At 37.1% G+C, this 19,784-nt stretch overlaps 2 protein-coding genes across 7 annotated transcripts; one reads left to right on the forward strand and one right to left on the reverse strand.

Annotated features, from left to right (window-relative positions):
* The first annotated feature begins 4,597 nt into the window (after window positions 1-4,597).
* LOC131323543 (uncharacterized) lies at window positions 4,598-12,154 on the forward strand. 5 transcript variants are annotated; one of them, XM_058355388.1, is made up of 10 exons: window positions 4,617-4,702; window positions 4,932-4,992; window positions 5,385-5,746; window positions 5,922-6,000; window positions 6,133-6,489; window positions 6,783-6,880; window positions 7,010-7,047; window positions 7,170-7,243; window positions 9,449-9,708; window positions 10,244-12,154. In XM_058355388.1, the coding sequence occupies exons 2-9, from the start codon at window positions 4,984-4,986 to the stop codon at window positions 9,674-9,676; spliced, it is 1,245 nt and encodes a 414-aa protein (XP_058211371.1). In that variant the 5' UTR covers window positions 4,617-4,702; window positions 4,932-4,983; the 3' UTR covers window positions 9,677-9,708; window positions 10,244-12,154. The 5 variants fall into 5 exon arrangements, with proteins under 5 accessions (XP_058211370.1, XP_058211371.1, XP_058211372.1 ...); XM_058355387.1 differs by having other exon boundaries at window positions 4,598-4,702; window positions 6,783-7,047; XM_058355386.1 differs by lacking the exon at window positions 4,617-4,702 and having other exon boundaries at window positions 4,769-4,992; window positions 6,783-7,047.
* A 3,280-nt stretch (window positions 12,155-15,434) lies between these two features.
* LOC131323541 (receptor-like serine/threonine-protein kinase SD1-8) lies at window positions 15,435-19,455 on the reverse strand. Of its 2 annotated transcripts, none has more exons than XM_058355381.1 (6): window positions 17,626-19,455; window positions 17,184-17,386; window positions 16,808-17,018; window positions 16,446-16,680; window positions 16,180-16,327; window positions 15,435-16,034 (listed from the first exon to the last, which is right to left on the reverse strand). In XM_058355381.1, exons 1-6 carry the CDS (start codon window positions 19,016-19,018, stop codon window positions 15,729-15,731), a joined length of 2,496 nt encoding a protein of 831 aa, XP_058211364.1. In that variant the 5' UTR covers window positions 19,019-19,455; the 3' UTR covers window positions 15,435-15,728. The 2 variants fall into 2 exon arrangements, with proteins under 2 accessions (XP_058211364.1, XP_058211365.1); XM_058355382.1 differs by having other exon boundaries at window positions 17,184-17,383; window positions 17,626-19,453.
* Between the last annotated feature and the right edge of the window lie 329 nt (window positions 19,456-19,784).

The raw sequence follows: 19,784 nt of genomic DNA on the forward strand, positions 1-19,784 counted from the left end.
ATTTCTCATTTGAAAGTCCAATTCCTTGGTCAATTAACTTGGGTTAAGTCAGTGCTAAATTCTTGACTTCGTATTGCGATTCGGACCTTCGGACATCATTTAATACTTTAACTTTGCACTTGTTGTATCAAACCTTTAAATACATACAACAAAAACAAAAACATAAATCTCCAAGTAATAACATATAGATAAACTTAGCAAGGATAATTTAGATGGTGCATATGTGAATATTTACGCTTCTATCAACAACTCATGAGAGAGTAGAATTATATTAACGCTTCAAATCAAATAGAAAATTGCGGGAAGTGCTATAATACACACCCTTTATTTGAGTGTGTGTCATATGCACCCTCTTTGAAACACACCAAAATGTTATGATTCCCGAAATATTATGAATCTATTGCTAATAGTTACGAATCATATTAATGAAAAATTACGAATTTTTAGTATATATAAAAGTTACGATACTAAATAAAATGCTATGAATGACCGGTCCTACAAGTAATCTTTTATGAGATGGCACAATATGAACCACACAATAGGTGCATATGGTACACACCTTAAAATGATGCATATCATAGACTTTCTCTAGAATTGCAATTAAAAAAAAACATGGAGAATTTTAGTCATGAGAGTTTATTAGTACCAGTTGAGTAGCCTATGTGTTTACATCCCGCTTTTTGTTGTTACAATGGTCAATGGGATTTATAAATATTTTGCAGTTAGACTCCAAAACCTTTTAAATTTTCCATCCTTTTACTGTCTCCAAATATACAAAGAGGGAGGGAGGGAGAGAGAAGTCCAACCGGGCTTAAATTGCAGATAGACTCGTGCATGGATTGCGTGCGTGGTGTCCCTCCAGTCCCAACGTAGACTCGGGTGGCGGTGGACCTGGCTTGGTTTAATGAGAATATTGGAATGCAGTTGGAATTTGACGTACTTATAGAAACACGTGGGAAACCAGTTTACCCATCAATCATGTGGGTATCGATATCAACACTGAGTGAGGTATGTGGTAAATACACATTGGGAGAGTGGTATTAGTGATGGGAGAACAAATGAAGCCCAGATAAGTATGATTCTAGCACCAAAAACTACTACTCAGTATTTATTACTTAGTTGATAAGTGCTCATTTGCCAGAGCGGGTTACTTTTGGTTTCTCTTGTCAACAAAAATGATATTTACACAACAATCCAAACACAATCTCTCACATACATGTGGACTCTACACACTACTATGTGTGGGCTCCATATGTATATGAGAGGTTGTGTAAGTTGTTATGTTTGAATCGTTGTGTGAGTAGCACTGTCCTCTTGTCAAAGGGGTATTACGGGAATGAAGGTCCCACCTTTACTTAATTTAAGAGTAACTGGTCTTTCTATCTACAGCCCGAGAAACTTACTTTTATGTATCTCGGGGATACCAACCCTTTGGTATTCTCTTCCGGTCTGTTTTTTATTTTTTGGCTATTTTTTGATCATATTTTAATGATCGGCTCCGTTTATTTTGTTGAGTTCGACGAGAACCTTGATCATTCCAGAAATTGTGTTCATCGGATTTTTATTTGATACATGATCGGCACACGTGAAAATGGGAAAAAAAACAAAACTGGGTTCTGATTCAGTGTATTTTTTGACCCAGTTTTGGTTTTCTTCAATTCTCACGTGGGCCGATCATGTACCTTTTAAAGTTTGATAAACACGATTTTTGGTGTGATTAAGGTTCTCGCTGAATTCTACAAAATGAACGGAGCCGATCATCAAAATGTGATCGGAAAATGGCCGAAAAATGTAAAACAGACCGGAAAGGAATACCAAAGGGTTGGTATCCCCGGTATACATAAAAATCTCTCTTAAGCCCAATCCTAAAGCAACAAAACATGCGATTAGTGCTTAGATTAAGTACTGTTTAGAGGATCTCTAAGGAAGGAAGCAAAACAAAAATCAAACTAAAGAGTCACATAAGCTAAACACTCTTCAGGAAAAAGAAGCAAATTTGCTACACTATTTTGATGTAGCTTTCTATCTCTTCAAATTTGCTAAACACTTTCCATGCTATCATGAATCCTCCTGATTCCTTCATTTTTTTTCCATACGTCGATCAGTCACAACCTATTTGCAAAATTGGGTAGTTGTTACATAACCCAAGTAGTAGTTGCAATTTTCATACCTATCTTGTGTTGGACTGGCAAATTCCTTTGGCCTGGTTCATTTGAGGTGGAAATTTTCAAAGATTGATATAGTTCACCTAGCTGTGCAGGACTAATAACTGGGCCTTAAACCAACATTTGGTGGTTATTGTTCAGCACATTAGGCATTTGTCAAAAACCATTAATTCTTCATCTAGTCCAAGCATATATACTCATATTGACGTGTTAAATCCAATCAAGACATTTCATAACTTCATTTCGTCAACGTATATCAATCCGGAAGCTACCAAAAAGTATGTTCGATCCACACAAAAAAAAGTACAGAACAGAAAAAATTTGCGTGCTGATTCTGTGCTATTTTCTCTTCCCATAATGATAAGGGCTCCGTTTGGTTATGAGCTCATTTAAGTTCGTTAATGCACCAAACTAGTTAGTAACTGAACTTAACTCTTAAGCCTACCTGCGTTTAAAAACTCGCTTTCAAAACAAATTGACCTAAATAAACCCGTGATTGCCTTTCAAGTCTTGGGATATTTGCATTTGTACGTAATGCAATATATGCATGTAGTATCTTTTATTATAGGTAAATGCAAAAGGCATGTAAAATATAAAGTACAATGACATCATATTCTCCATCCATTTTCTAATTGGAGTGTAACGGAAGAGGGGTGATTTGGTAATGTCAGCAAAAGGAGTGGAGGACACTGTTATTTCAAAAACCTCAAGAAGTTCAGTGAAATTTACCCTTGTATAATTATTAGAAGTTCTTTTGGGTAAATCTATAATATATATAGTATAAAAAAATAAAATAATTTTGGCACTCCATATTTTGATAAACACACTTCAAAATTTATCTTTTAGTGTTTTGTGTTATACATATCACAATTCCCAAAGCACACTAAAAGACAAATTTTGTTATGCAATCATAAATAGATGGAATGCTAAAATCAATTTGCTATAAAAATTATAGGATCAAGGATCAAGTAAGGGATCCCTTAACTTGTTTCGGTACGGACCTCATAGTTCTCAATCATATTTTGATGACTCGAACCGTTTAATGTATTTAAAATATATTTTTAAGAATACCCGAGAGAAATTAGTTCAAAATATGACCGAAAAATGCTTGATCCAAATAGCTTTGCAAAAACTGTGACTGAAACTTGTGTTTGTAAAAGCTGTTTGGATCAAGCCCTTACCGATATCTGATTGAGCTGAATTTTTTCAAGTTTTAGTCATTTAAACAAGATTAACGGTTTGGAACATTATAGTGGAACCCGAAAGAGTGAGGTGTCAAGATATGTGTCAAACTATTCCAGCAGAATCAGGGGGTATTTACACTAATGAATAACTTGTGAAGCACAACTTTTTGGTTTTGTCTTTATTTAAAAAAAATTTCCGATTTGTTATTTTCGGGCCAAACTTTTATGCAATATTGGTTTGTCTCGACAAGAGGAATCGGAAAAGTAAAAAAATACGAATTTTACATAAGTATTTTGAAAAATATCAAGTAATAACTCAACAAGTCAATTTTTTTGACTTTTTATTGGATATTTTCAAAAAATATCTGTGTAAAAGTTATAATTTCTTTTTTTTTATTCCTCTCGTCTATACAAACCAATATTGCATACAAATTTGGTCTGAAACTAACAAGTGTAAAAAAAATTAAATAAAAACAAAATAAAAAAAGTTGTGTTTCACAAGTTAGTAAACAACCCTCAGAATTATCAGACACGCACGTATATAAATTATCAAAATCAGGGTGAGTTCTCCTAAACTTATAAGAAATTAATTTGATCGTTTTTATTTAATTTTTTTTTATATTTGTTAATTTTGCGTTAAACTTTTATGAATTATTTCACTTATTTTGATAAAAAGTTGTTATTTCTTAAAATACTTGAATAAAAGTAAAAAAAAAATTACTTTTGCGATTCCTCTACGAATCAATAATCTATAAAATTTTGGCACAAAGTAAGGTTCCGTTTATTTCGATGTAAAATGTTTTACAATGTAAAATATTTTTTCAAAAAACAAACTTCAAACTTTTATTTTCCGGTGTTTGGTTGGCACTTGAAAATATTTTCAGAAATCTACAAAATAGCAGAGAGAGAGAGAGGGGGGCTTAAATGATGGAGAGATTTGAGAATATTGGAATTGAACGTGAGTCATGACTGACGATCGCTAACACACTGAACGGTGAGAATTACAGTAAAAGACAACAGGTCATTTCGAAAAATAACTTACGGAAGATTTAAGAGTAAGTCATTTTCATCAATTATTGGAAAATATTTTACATGTAAAATATTTTCCTCATTTTTCATGTAAAATATTTTCCTCATTTTTTACACAACCAAATACTGGAAAATCGGTAAAACATTTTACGTCCAAACAAACGGAACCTAAGAGATTAAAAAAAAAAATTCGAATAAAGGAAAAACCAACTTAATTTCTCCCAGTATAAAATTAGGAGAACTCACCCTCAGAACCACCCCCAAACCTTAAAACGAACAAAGCTCAGCAGCTCCGGCGACAACCGGTGGCTGCGGTAAGAACAGGTACCATCCTGTGTGTGTGTGTGTGTGTGTGTGTGTGTGTTGCCTTTTATGAGTAATTAGGGTTAGTGGATGAAAGTTTTAGGGGCCCTTGTTTTTAGCCCGAAGCGATGGCTTTCTAAGCTTCTGGCCAGAGCCGGCCCTGGATGTTCTGCACATGTTTGTTATGCTGCAGCAAATGAGGCTGCAGAAATTAAATGTTGTTTTGTTCTAATGTTGAGGCTTTCTACAGGGAGCTCAGTCTAATCGGTACATCTTGGGTGCAGAAGTTTTAGTTGCACAAAATGGACGAGGTTTGCGTTCGAATCCAAATTAATTTACAGCTTTCCTCACGTAATTAAACTATTGGGAATGCATTTGTTGGATCTGACCCGTCAACCTAATGCATGTACTTCATCCCTTTTAGATTCAATTAGTTTTTCCTGTTCTATTTTAGCACCTTCAAAGCTCTGTTTTGTTTTCTTGCGGTGTATTACATAGGAACCTTACATCCATAGCAAGTTCCATTTTCTATGTTATTCTATATACCTTATAATATTCTCTTGATTCCTTTTTTTTTCCTCCAGTTTTTGTTGTATTCTGTGCGTAAATTTTATTTTTCTAAGATGTTGCTTCCTCTGCTCCATTTGTTTGGTGTTGTTATCTATACTTAAGGTGATGCTAGTTTTCATGCCAACATTGACAGGTGGCAGATGAATATTTTAAAGAAGTTTCGCGTTTCACCTTTGGTGATGACCGGCGCAACTTTATGAAGCTAATGAAAGGGACATCTCAATATCTCATGCCTGAGGTTATGGTCTCTATTTGCGGTTATAACGCAGTAAAGTGTGCCAGTGCTTTGCTTAAAGGAGAGACTGGTCTAATCGTGGATCTTAATGTTCCCTTAAAAGAGGGGCGATATCCATTGCATTTGATGGCAGAATGTATGTCCTACCGTATGATCAATTTGTTTCTTCGTCATGGAGCTCAAGCTGACGTCAAGACCAAAGATAGTGACACTTTAAAGGGTGGCTTTTTGCCTCTCAACGTTTCACTCGAAATGCTGGGGTAGAGCACAGTTCTCAAATTAGTTTTTTTCATCGGTTCTTTTGGAGAGCTGACAAAATAACATCTATTGAACACTATGTTCTCGTTCTACAGGTTAAAAACCCAAAAAAATAAAAACAAAAAATGTTACTGCTCTATTCCCACTGCTTGATCATTCTTTCTTATGCACGAGCAGATATCATGAATACCTGGTGGATTGGACTCCAAAAGATTCTATCTTCAAGTTAATTATGTTACTTTGCTTGCCAAAAATGGTAATGTTTTCTTCATTGTATCCCCTGAATTAATATGTATTTGAAGCAATCTGTTGTTTATATCCTTTTTTTTTGGTGTAGAGTAAAAATTTCTTAAGGCTGCTTATTTTGTTTATATAACATTTGTGCCAGAAAATACCACTTGAAGTTAATAAGTTGCTTGCACGGAAGACAAAGCGGGTTGATGACGTATTTTACTATTATGCCTTGGAGGGAAAACTGATTGAGATGACAGCTCTGCTGATGGTGGCCAGGAAAAGGGTAATGGCTGGTTTTGAAGGAAGCATGGATATCCGCCAACACCTATTTGATGAGATGACATGGATAACTCATGATGAGACCAGATTAATGGGACATGGTAACGGTGGTAAGTCAGTTCGTGGTTTTAAGGATAAGAAGGAGGTGATAATGTCTGCATTTGTGTTGCTCGAAGTATTTGAGAAAGCTGGTGATCGTATTGAAGCATATGTGCGGTCTGTACAAAGTAAAGTAAGTTGTTATCACACTTCTTTCTTGTTTGTTGGATAAATTAGTGCGTTCATGTTATTTCTGACTGACTGGTAATGTAATGATTTTGTGAGAATGATATTCTCCTCCAATTGAAGTTTTGAATGATGATGCTTCATCATTGAAAACAGTTATGAAACCTCCAATTGAAGTTTTGAATGATGATGCTTCATCATTGAAAACATTTACTTCATAACCACTATTCATCCGTCATTCATCCTTCGAGATTTCAATTCAAGCTTTATGTAAAGAAAGTCTACATTGTTCCTTTGCAGATGACTGAACAAGAGGTGATCAAGGACATTATGTGTCTACTCAATGAAGCGGGGATTATTGTGAAGGACAATGACATTGATTTGAGCAACATAGACTGGTTTTGGAACCTATTCACTTATTTCATCTCCTCAATTTTAATTTCACTATTTCATTTCTTATTTGATTTGATTGTGAGCTTGATTTTTCTAATGCATGTGTATTTTCTGTGCCCTGCTGCTCTTTATAGTGAAACTGACAAAATCAAGCTGGAAACACAAGAACTAGGTGATTTGTTGATTTTCTGTTTAACTAAAGTCACTTTTGCTCTGTTGATACAGTGAAGAATTTCTTTTTTAGCAAAGAATTCCATTATACTCAACTTATTTTACATGCCTTTTTTTATACAGAAAATAAAAGGCGTCAATTACATGATCTTGGCATGCCGGTCCAATCACTATCAGGCAGTTTCTGTGCCAAAAAGGTTAGATACCATATCTCCCTATGATTTTAAGGTCTATCTAATAATATTAGTAATTACTTTAGTTTTCCTAAGGTGCTATTAGTAATTATATTACAAAAACTCAAACAACTTAGGTCTTTCCTCAATGAAACAAAACTTGGTCCAGAAAAGGGTGATTGTTTGCATGGACCTAAACGAAATACAAATAAAGAGCCATTGTTGTAGTAAATTTGTGTGTGTGTGTGTGTGTTATTAATAACTTCTTAGTCTGCGGCTATCCCATACGGTTATCGCTAAGTAACTGATTCGTAACTTGGGAGCGGGACCAAAATATGGAAGCAAGAGCACGCGAGTCTTTTGTAAAAAAACTTAAAAATAGCAGCAGAATCGTCTCCGAAGCGTTTATGCAATGTAGTTTTGTATCTTTTGTTACATTTTTTAATTCTTTCACGAGTTTGCTGTATCCCTCATCGGTAAGGAACTGGGTTGTTTCATGTCTGATTAAAGAAGAGCCTTCCTGTATCCCCACTGATGATGTGAACATAAAAGCTGGACGTCTTGTCCTTTTTTGTCCATATCTTGCCCTTAATACTATTCTAGTATTGTGGAAGTGCACGTCCCACATGAGTAACCGTGCCCAAATATAAATAGTTATCTTTGAAGTGTGGCCCTCAATAGTGGCTTAATCTGGTCTCGTATAGAATGCATGATTTTCTCTTTCTCAATCCTCGAATTTACTTGTCAAAACGTAGCCCTCCTCGCCTAAATCCACCAATTTCCCACCTACTTCTGTTTCTTTATATTGCTATTTGTAGAGCATATTAGAGCCTACATCACAATTCACAAGCATCTAATATATCCCCCGTTCATTTTGGTACACTTAAAGTTGGCAGCATATGCTTCTTGAACCGAACAATTCTTTGAAAGTTACGATCTAGATAGGTTTTTGACCAGCAAGACCAACTTTTGTCTTTCATAGGCACGTTTGAGCACCAGGAAAAGGAAAAAGAAAAGACAGTTGATACTTACTAGTGTTGCTTTATTTTACCTCGATAGGTCTTTGATTTCAGTATGCATACTGGGGCCCATTTGATTCATGTTCATTTTGATCGTGTTTGTCATCTATCTTTGTTCGTCAACATTTTGTTCAAAGGTTGATTATGGCCTGTTGCCGTTAGAAAAAGCAGAATGATTTTTCTCTAAACTCGGTTATAAGTGCAATGTTAAACTAAATATCCATGTATTGCCAAGAGTTTCTATGCCTATTATAAAGGTCTTAATTCTTATACAACCAGAAGTAGCATAAATAAAGGTTCGAGTCTCAATCCTGGAGTCATATGTCTTCACTTGTTCTAAAGAAACAGTCGTAAACTAGAAAGTCTGTTTGTGTCTTCTTCTTCTTCTTTTTTTGTATATTCGAGAGTCAGAAGTGCATGAAGCATGTGCTTTGAGCTTAAGCTCGAGGCACTTGAAGCGTGCGCTTTAATTGGATGGCTAATTATTTGGACTAGGTTAGACCTTTTTTTAGGCCTATGTAACCAGATTAGGGTGCGTGTACACTGTATATTTTCTTACATTGTAAAATGCTCCAAGTATCAAGGCTCTCTCCCTCGTCTGAGTTTTTACTTCGACTTCCACTGTTGGAGATGGACGGGTCTCTCTCTCTCTCTCTCTCTCTCTCTCTCTCTCTCTCTCTCTCTCTCTCTCTCTCTCTTCAATCCTCTACTTGTTTCTTCTCTTTTTTTGTTTCTTTTCTTTTGCTGTTTTTAAGCTGTTTTCTTTTCCTTCTTTATGATTTGGTTATGTTTTCAAAACTAAACATTACAAAATAAATTTATGATGTATGGCTATATCCTATATGTTGTTGTTTTGTTAGTATGTGATACTTGATCATTTGAATGTTCTCTGTGATGATGTGTGATGTTTTAACTTTGAAGACTTTACAAGCATGTATATTGGGCGATGTTACTGGTGATTTGATTACTTTTTGAAGTATATTATACTTATTTTTTGAATTTGTGCTTCTCTTCAATGAAGCGTGCACCTCGCCTCGCGCTTCATCACTTAGGTTCCAGGGCACCTTGGCGCCTAGATGCGCCTCGGGCCTTTTAAAACAATGCTTTTGGGTGCAAAGCATCCTGCAAAGTGGAGTTTTGATTAAGTATTTCTTTCATTCCCACGTTATTGGATAAGATAAGTATACAACTCAGTTCTTTGTTTGAACAGAATCCAGTTACTACCTACAAGAATGAGCACGCACAGTCAACATTGAGATTCTTCAAACCTGGGTCCCCACTTTTACAGCCCGGCGTGCGGTATTATTTTTCAGTGCTCGGCATTTTTGACCTTGAGGAGAAGAAGACCACAACAAAAAATTCCATCCCTTATCTTCTATCAATGAAGACATATTCACGGTTTGCATTATTGATCAAGAAAGGGATAAGGCGCATTTGATTTGCTGGAAGCCAGAAACATCATATCTTAAGGTGAGTATTATTTATTTTACCTGTCTTTCAAGTTTTCAGTCCCTTTATAGCTGTGTATAGAAGACTTCTTTTTTGCTTCAATTTACAGATGGATTACTCACGAGACCTTCAATTCATTCTAGTAAAATATTTTCTTAGCTTTATGTTTTTTAAAAGAATCGGAGGTTTAGCTGATGCTAGTTGGAACTATGTGTGATGTATTTGAAGTCTAAGAACAGAGTTTTGGAATCTTGGTGGTACAAAATGAAATGTGTTTTGTGGGATCTACTGGAATGGAAAGGATGCATTTATTTCAAACAGATTGCACCTTGTGTTTTTGTTTTCAATTTTTTTCATTCTGTTTTTTGAACATGAAAATTAAGCGCACTTCTTGTAGGTGGCATGGAAAGCTTTTTAACTTATCAAAAAAGATGGATAGCCATACTTTTTAGTTGTCAAATTAATTTATGCGGTACTTGCCTAGAAACTGATTCTGTGATTCTTGAGCCGTAAAACATCTCCGTGTTTAACTGATGCTTTCTACTTTTATCTACAGACGAGGAGAGTCCACGCCTTGGAGAATTCAAATCACATCATCACAATCTCCATGCCTTGGAGAATTTGAATCGCATCATCACAATCTCCTTCAATAACTACTTTTTCTATCCCCTCTCGCAAGCAATCATCAATCCCACAAAGAGTTGCGACTAACCCGGCCTCAAAAGTTGACCTAACAAAAGGAAGTTGTCCATGGCACACACTCTTAATAGATCTAGACGAGTTCCTAATTAAAGATGCATGCGCTGCTCCGTAAACAATTCCTTTTTCCCCCTCAATATATGAGGCATCGAAATTCAATTTATCCCAATCAGGTGGAGGTTTCTCCCAATTACTTAAAATCAAAACCTTGTGGCGGAGCAATGTTCATGGGGCCTTTCCAAAAATAAGGATCTCACATTTCTCTATTAACTGCTGAATGTCTTTTTTATACACATCTGACGTTCTCAAAATCCATGACATGAAGTCTTCTACAGACAATAACTTGGGTTTTGGGTGTTTAGCTAAGATCAATTCCTTGTAGTCTTCAATACTACCCTCCGTGAAAATTCCTTTCTCAATCAAATCATGCACAAAACACTCTTCAAAGATTGCACGAAGTAGGTCAAATTTGTCCGAAATACGCTTGTCATGAGCATCGCACTTTGCAATCTTAGTGCACCGTGCTAGCAACGAACCAGCAAAGGTAGAGCTGAATCTCATTTGATTCAATTAAGTATCAAAATATCTGCAGTCAACAATTAATTTGTGATACTTTGATACTTAATTGACTATAGATTTACATTAAATTACATTCAGCTCTACCTTTGCTGGTTCGTTGCTAGCACGGTGCACTAAGACTGGAAGGTGCGATGCTCATGACAAGCGTATTTCGAGCAAGTTTGACCTACTTCGTGCGATCTTTGAAGAGTGTTTTCTGCACGATTTGATTGAGAAGGGAATTTTCAAGGAGGGTAGTATTGAAGACTACAAGGGATTGATCTTAGCAAAAAACCCAAGTTAATGTCTGTAGAAGACTTCATGGATCTTGAGAACGCCAGATGTGTATAAAAAAGACATTCAACAGTTAATAGAGAAATGTGAGATTCTTATTTTTGGGAAGGCTCCAAGAACATTGCTCCACCACAAGGTTTTGATTTTAAGTAATTGGGAGAAACCTCCACCTGATTGGGATAAATTGAATTTCAATGCCTCATATACTGGGGGAAAAAAGAATTGTTTACGGAGCAGCACATGCGTCTTTAATTAGGAGCTCGTCTGGATCTATTAAGAGTGTGTGACATGGACAACTTCTTTTCGTTAGGTCAACTTTTGAGGTTGAGTTAGTCTTAGCTCTTTGTGGGATTGATGATTGCTTGCGAGAGGTGATAGAAAAAGTAGTTATTGAAGGAGATTGTGATGATGTGATTCGAATTCTACAAGGCGTGGACTCTCCTCGTCTGCAATATCGTGACATATTCAAGTAAAGCCTTTCGTTTCTTGTTATTATGTTCAATTAGAGTTATTTATACATTCTTTTTTGCGGCGTTATATTTGAGAAATTGGGGATGTTCAAGGATTACAGAGTTGTACACATATACAGAGAACGCAATAGTGCGGCTGATGGATTGGCCTTTGCTACCGCCCAAAAATACAATTCGCTACTTGTGTTAAACGTGATTTAGATGATACGCGTTTGCTATTTCGCATTAACCAAGATGAAAAAAAGTGTCACCTGTAGTAGAAAGCTGCAAAAGAAGCCTGTGCGTATATTGCTGATGATGAGGACATAGACTAATTGATGCGCGTGTCTGCTTCTTGGTGGTGGTTCTTCTCAGATTTTTGGGGGTTGTAATTGGCGTTTTCCGGGTTCCGACAAACAATTTTGGCTTGTAAACATTCCACACTATATGTATTTTTCATTTGGGTATTGAGTGTAGTGTGTCTAAGTGTTTAGAATTTCCACCTCTTGTTTGAAGCTGTGTCTCGAAGAAGGGTTTCTCACTTTGCGCCATGCGCCGTCAATTTCTAGCACACTATTTTTACTTATCTTTATCATGCTTAGATTAGTTTAATGTCACAAACGGATTAACCTTGTATGCGACTTTGTTTTTAGTTGCTTGATGAGATTTGGGGTGATTCCTGAGTTGGATTCAATTTTTGGCTAACGCATGGTGCTTCTGTTAGATGCCTTATGGTGAGAGGTTGTTGGGCAAAATTTTTTCCAAGGCAAAGAGAGAACAGTAGCCTAGCGTTTGATGTGTGCTTGATGGGAGTGGCCTGCGCCTGAAAGATGCTTAAGCGCTCCTCATGTGTTCTCGATTTAGAAAGGAGCATGCCCTCAATGTTCTTGAATAGAGGGTTCAAGCACCAACATGCGCCTGAATGGGGATCGTGCGCTGTCAAGTGCTTACCCTTTCCGGCTCTCCTATTGGTTGGGCTTATGTCAGCGTACTTGCACCTATATTATTCTCTCATTTATGGTAAATTTTGCACCAGATTTTTCTGGAGAGAGAACACTAGGGCTATGCAAAAAATCCGATGAATCGTGAAATCGGTCCGGATCGAATCGATCCGTACCTTTTGGATTTTGCTGATAATGAGGACATAGACTGATTGATGCACGTGTCTGCTTGTTGGTGGTTCCTTTCTCAGATTTTTAGGGCTTGTAATTAGCGTTTTCCTGGTTCCGACAAACCATTTTGGCTTGTAAACATTTCAAATTACATGTATTTTTCGTTTGGGTATTGAGGGTAGTGTCTGTGTTTAGAATTTCTACCTCTTGTTTGAAGTTGTGTTGAAGAAGAGTATCTCACCTTGCGCCATGCACCATCGAATTCACTCGAAAGGGCAAAAAAGTAGGAAAACATATAATTGCACTTCTGGCCTCCTTTTAAAAGCAGTGGTAGTAGACGTGCAGTTCACTTGCAGTGATGCAACTCAATCGATGTGAGAGAAATGTGTATTATGGGACCTACTCCAAGTCCTGTTATTTGCCTCAACAGTGCATATAGTTCGTGTTGACGAGTGGGTAGTCTGCGTACAAACTTTAGATTGATCGGATATCGATGCTTATGTTTCCAAAATGCTTTGTCCATGCATGAGAAAAAAACAGTCACAGTTCTTTTTTTTTTCCTAAAACTTATTGTTCACCGCTAAAAGTTATCAGTGTCTGACCAACCTAATTTTTTTTACGTAGATTATCTACTCGATGAGAAACATGATCAACGGTTCAGATCAAATAACGAGACCCAAGGTTGGTCCCTTAACGGGTGCACACGTTCATGCTGTGAATTGGTGCACAACACACACCCTTGTCAGTTGCCCCACTGGATTTGAGGTTGCAAATGTAGTACCCTTCGTCCACTTTTGTTTGTTCCTTTTTAGAGAACATGGTTTTTTTGGATGAAAACGTTATACTTATTGTTGTACTTGAATTTTTTGAAGTTTTTCGTACCGCTTAAAAGAACCCAAAAAAATACAGGAAAATATTTTTTCCCCCCAAAAGTGGATGTTTCTAAAAAGAGACGAACAAATTATTACCTTGAAATATGTTTTCCCCCCAAAAGGTGAAGAAAAATATAGGCTTAATTACATTTTGCCCTCTAAATTTTCACACGTTCTCAAATTCATTATCTCGTGAAATATAAAACCTGACACTTGACCACCTTAATTCCATATACCTCTCAACTAGGGCCCTTTATTAGTCTTCACCAGTATAATTCATGAAAAAACATCGTATTCTTCAATATCGACCATGTTCTAAAATATGTTTTATGGTAATTTTGAGAAAAATAATTTATGAAAAACATGATCAAATTGAATATACACCATGTTTCGAAAAATATTTTTCATGGTAATTTTGCAAAAAAATAATTCATGAAAATTAAACATGGATTATTTTTAATCATATATGTAAAATTGGTAGGCAGCTAAAACGACGTAATAAATGATTGGTAATAAATGAGGGGAGAGAGAGAATTGCATTAAAGGAGAGAGGGTGGGAGAATTAATTAGTAAGGGCAAAATTAATCATATAACCATAAGTATTCAAATCCATTAAGATATGCCACTTAAATAAGTCCTCTAAATAGAATGCCTATTTAAGAATGAGAACAAAAGTATTCAAACCCATTTAGGAAAACTCTGATGTATCTTGCATTGCCCACACCAGGTGAACGGATGTACATCCAGTGTACATGTTGTTTGTGCTTTTGAATTCTTTATTTTTTCTGCGTACATGTTGTTTGTGCTTTTGAATTCTTTATTTTTTCTGCATTCATATCACCTATATCCTGTGTTATGGTTCTGAAAATACCTAACAATATGATATTGGGTTATCCAGGCAGGGATACTCTACAAAGAAGGCAGGGCATCAGAACTGATTGATGAAGCTATGAAGGAAGACTCATGCTATCAATCTGAAATGCTGAGATCCATACATGTGGTTCTATTATGTGTGCAACTGTGTCCAGAAGATGGGCCAAGCATGTCATTTGTGGTTCTGATGTTAGGCAATGAAATTGCATCTGCCTAAACAGTCTGGTATTTTCACTGAAAGGAATTTACTCGAAGCCGAGTGTTCATCAAGCTGGGAGCCTGGGAGGCACTAAGTTCAGCCAATAAAATCACCATCACCCTCCAAGATGCTCGATAGGGAGATTGTAAGAAGTTCATGCTCTGTGTGTTCCTAAAATGGCAATATCAAGAAACCAGACTTCGGGATTGCTAGAAGTTTTGTTTCAGAGGAAATAAGAGAGAAGCTGATAAAGAGTAGTCAGAGTACATTACCAATCATATGTTGTCTAAACACATATTTCCCCAGAATCTGGTGCTTCATTCAGGATTTTGCTGCAGCTGCTGCTACATGTCTCAGGATTGTTTGAACTGGCTTCAGTAGCTAGTCCTACATATGACTTCGCAATCAACCATAACCTTAGAGAGGGCGGGTTTGGACATCTTTACAAGGTAACAAAATTCTTTCGCATGCAGTTTCCTGAAAACTAACTGATTCCCAACTTCATGGAATCTAGGCAGTAAGTGCCAAATTCAATTACCACTTTGACAGAGACTAATCAGATCATCTTCATTTTAAAAAAAAGTATTTCTACTGAACTTTTTCTAACAAATAATGACTCCTGCAAAATTTAATGGTGAATGGACTGCATGATCTTACCTAGCATGTAAGCATGATGTAGAAAGAAACAATACAGAAAATAAGACTTGCCTTCTTTCATTGGCAGCATACTGTACCCGACAAACAAAATGGTTTTAATTTTCAGGATATAGCGTTCCAGGAGAAGAACAGATGTAACATGTGAAAACATGCTCAACAATGCCTTGGACTCCTTTACTTTCGAAAGGGCTTTCTCAACACCACTACACTATAGCTCAACAAGTTTTCTAGCTACTTCCATTCTACTTAAGAATAGTAAAATGAATATCTCCTTGGAAATAACCATGACAATACCATGAATGTGACTGTGAGATGGAAGTCTGAGCAGTTATCGAGCTTCCAAAATTGAGACTGTCACATCATTTATTGAACAAATTTCGAATGGTTTGCTTGAATTTCGATCTGGCACGCTTCTACTAGTTGAAAACGCAGGTTGTTTAGGAGAGGCTAGAAGCATAAGTTCATTGCTAAGCATCGATACGACATCCGACATGGTAGGCCTATCAGCAGCACTTTCTTGGACGCAAAGCAATGCTATATTTATGTATCTCAGCAGCATATTTGTAGAAGATATATCTTGCAATATTGGATCCTTTATGTGCTCTCCCCTGCCGCTCTTCCACAAGTCCCATGCCTGAATTGAAAATAATGCGATTAGCATATCTCAATTTGATACATTGTGAATTGGCTCATGTTTACGACATAAAGAAAGAAAGCAGAAAAGAAAAAATTATGGAAAAGAAAAGTTTAAGAAATGTAATTATCATTGTGGTACTCACATATCCAAGAAGATTGAGGGAGTTAGTATTATAAAAGCCTGTATTTTTTTTGCCACTCAAAATCTCTAGCAACAAGACTCCAAAGCTAAAGACATCCGATTTGATTGAGAAGAGACCATCCGAGGCGTATTCCGGTGCCATATAGCCGCTGATTAAAGTATCAAACCAGATCATTTAGTAGTGTCAATATCGTATTTTTCTGGAAAAATAATTCTTTTGGTGCAAAGGTGCTGAAGTGTAAGAAGCTAATCCTATGTTTTACTTACTAAGTGCCGACAATTCGATTTGTCGCTTGTGATCCATTTCCCCCAAAAATCCTTGCCATCCCAAAATCAGATATTTTCGGGTTCATATCTTTATCCAAGAGAATATTGCTAGCTTTCAAATCTCTGTGGATAATTCGTAACCTGGAATACTGATGAAGATAGAGAAGCCCTTGAGCAATTCCTTCAATAATGTTAACACGTGACTCCCAGTCAAGTATCCCATATTTGATTGGATCTGTCAGAATTTCACATCCAAATTACTAAACAGAACATCTACCCAATATAAGTTTTCCGAGTAGTAGTAAACACAAATAAAGAATCTGGTGTAATCCAATCTACTCAAGTATGCGTGAAGTACAAACCAAAAAGGAAGAAATCCAAGCTTTTATTGGGCATGTATTCATAGATCAAAATCTTTTCATCTTTAGCAATGCAGCAGCCCAATAGTCTCACAAGATTTTTGTGTTGAAGTTTTGCTATGAGCAATGCCTCATTTTGTAATTCCTCCAATCCTTGTCGAGACTTTCTTGAAAGCCTTTTCACAGCCACTTCATCCCCCTTTTGTAGCTTCCCCTGATATGGAGCCCCAGATTATTCGTATGCCACAGAAAACTAAAAGGAAAATACTGTGTAAAAGTAACACGATGAGTGAACATGACTATGGTAGGAAGATAAAACGAGCCTTTCTGTATAGTAATCCCCATTCAAGAATTATAAGATAGATAGGTTGAATCTTACCTTGTAAACAGGTCCAAAACCACCCTCTCCGAGCTTATTTGCATCACAGAAGTTATCAGTGGCAACTGATACACTTGCGAAACTGAACAATGGCAAATCAACTTCTTTCTTTTTACCGGTATGACAATTGCCAGCTTCATTCAGTTTACAACCGGCAGCTCCAATGCTTGTGCCAAGATCAAATAACACCAAATCCTCCCCTGCTAGGTAAAACAGTATTGGGGCGATTTGAGCTTATATGGAAGCACAATGACAAATTTTGAGTTCACAATATATTGTCAGCCCCTACTTTCCCTCTCAAATAAAGAGATAACCAAGGAGACAGAGAGCACTGCATGATGTTACAAGCATATTCTAAAAGGAAAAAATAAAAAAACGTTTTCATGTAACTTACATCTCCTTTAATTGGATTAGATTTGTTTTGCAAGGAGGAAATCCGTACCTTTGTTTTGTAACTTTCGCCTCCTCAAGCAATAAAAGAAGCCAACGGTAGCCAGCAGCATCAGGAGAACTGCAGGGGCTATAATAATCCATTTACCCTTGCCCTTGCTAGGAAACTCAGAAGCAGCAAGTCTTAGATAGAAATCTCTTCTCTCAGTGCCAAAATCGTTCAGCTGTACCATGTTCAAGAGCTCGTTACCCCATATGGAACACCCACCATCTCTGACACTATAAGTATAGGCAGAGCATGAGCAGTTACTAAAGCAAGCCGATTTACAGTCTCCAACACTTTTAACTTGTGAGAGTACTATTGAATTGGCAGGCAATTGTACTTTAGATATGCGAAGGAACTGGTCTTTCCGCCCATTAACTGCACTATCATTGCCACACTGCAAAGGCGCTTTCCTCACACACCCTCCAGACATGTCACCTGCATTCCAATCTCCTACAGAATTGGGTTCAAAACCGTTAATACAGTTGCAAAACAGTGGAATGATTTGATTGCAGGTTGCAAAAGCCCCGCAGTAGGCGTAAACGTCACACTGCTGCCTCGGCTGAGCCCAAAATAGGATCCATTCACCTGTGCTTTCAAGCCATGTAAGCTGCTTTATTTGCCCTGATGTATCCAACACCAATCTACTAATTATCGAGGAATTGTACATAGAGTAAGTGAAATAGCTCTCACTGTCATTGGAAACATAGGAGAAGTTGTACAAATAGTTTAAGGTCATTTCAGGAACCAGAGAAAAAAATTGTCCGTTCCATGACCCACTAGTCCAATACGTTTCAAACCCTTTCAGGATCCGAAAATCCTTAAGCCCTTGAGGACCATGTGCAAAAGAGAAAACTCCAGGGCCTGGGTCTTCATAGCTTTTCCATGCTGACAAAGACCAAGTTTTTCCATTTCTCTTATCATAACCAAGCTTCATTCCGGGCAAGAAAGTATTTGAAGGGTAGTCAAAGCTCTGCCATAGTAAATTGCCGGATCTCCTATCAATCAAAACCAGATTTCCTGAATCCAAAAGGGTAGCACTAGTGTTTCCACTTGATGATATGTTAGACACCTTGTAAGAAAGTCTTCCATCCAGTATCGCCAGGTTTCCATCCGCCTCTATGGTGAGAACCTTGGAGGAACCTGTGAGAGGGTTATCCCTGTTGGCTACCCAAACAACAGTTCGCAATGAAACTCTTTTGTACCAAATACTCAGATGACTGCTTGTTGTGGAGTCCCCTTGCCCAGGAGTAATGAATCCCAACTCAAATACATTTCCAGAAGATGTGATGGTGGTTGGGGTTGTGACTGACTGTCCTTGTAAGATTGTATCTCTCAAGGCATTGGCAAATACCGAAAACGAAAAGAACAAGAAGCAAACAGGACGACCGAAATTTGTCATCCCTCGAATTATCGGTGTTGGCAGTTAGATTTCCAGACTCAGATTATGCCCATTTAATCAACCAGACTAAGGAAAAGTCATCGAATACCGCCTTTGAAAAATCAGTTATAGTCATTTTCCTAAAGCGTTGGGTCTTTGGCCTCGTCTGGGACCATAAAATAGGTTCTTCCAGGTAACTTCCCTTGAAGCAAGTCAAGAACCAAATTCAAAATGTAGACCAATAATTAACACGTTTCCACTGGCATGTTATGAACCATAAGTCAACAAACCAACCTTCTAGGATCATCACCATATAAGACTAGACTGACTAGTGATTTTCATTGAGTAGTTGGTGAATAGTGACTCTCCAGTGTTGGGTCGTTGGCGTATCCTCTCTCCACATTTTCTCTTTCCAGATCTTCTGGAGCTTTTAACCACAGAGTGACAACACATTAACGAACTGATTCAAGGGCTGAAAATAAGCCAGCACTACATCCTACTACTACTATAGGGCCTGTCTGGATGCCACAATAGAAAGGGGTATTGTAATATGAGCTGTGCTATCCACACAGATTTCTGTGCACAGATTGTGCACAGATTTTGTTGTGGGGCCCACCACGGGTCCCACACAAATCATCCAAGCCGTTCATTAAATGTAAAACATTTTTTCAAGGGTCCCCGTAAAAAATAAGCTCAATCCAATACCTATATGTGCTTCATCCAACCATCTAACTTTTCATTCAGATTTTCGGATAATGAAAAGTTATACGATTGGATCGAGTATCTA

Source organism: Rhododendron vialii, chromosome 4a (assembly GCF_030253575.1).
Source record: "Rhododendron vialii isolate Sample 1 chromosome 4a, ASM3025357v1".
Taxonomy (NCBI): domain Eukaryota; kingdom Viridiplantae; phylum Streptophyta; class Magnoliopsida; order Ericales; family Ericaceae; genus Rhododendron; species Rhododendron vialii.

Bases quoted from the DNA above. Each gene is read 5' to 3' on its own strand.
- LOC131323541 (XM_058355381.1), bottom strand. From the start codon at position 19,018: ATGACAAATTTCGGTCGTCCTGTTTGCTTCTTGTTCTTTTCGTTTTCG. The intron at 16,328-16,445 runs GTAAGTAAAACA...TACTTTAATCAG, and splicing joins AATCGAATTGTCGGCACTTA to CGGCTATATGGCACCGGAAT. The intron at 16,035-16,179 runs GTGAGTACCACA...TTTTCAATTCAG, and splicing joins CCCTCAATCTTCTTGGATAT to GCATGGGACTTGTGGAAGAG.
- LOC131323543 (XM_058355387.1), top strand. The intron at 6,490-6,782 runs GTAAGTTGTTAT...GTTCCTTTGCAG, and splicing joins TGCGGTCTGTACAAAGTAAA to ATGACTGAACAAGAGGTGAT. The intron at 7,244-9,448 runs GTTAGATACCAT...TTGTTTGAACAG, and splicing joins GCAGTTTCTGTGCCAAAAAG to AATCCAGTTACTACCTACAA.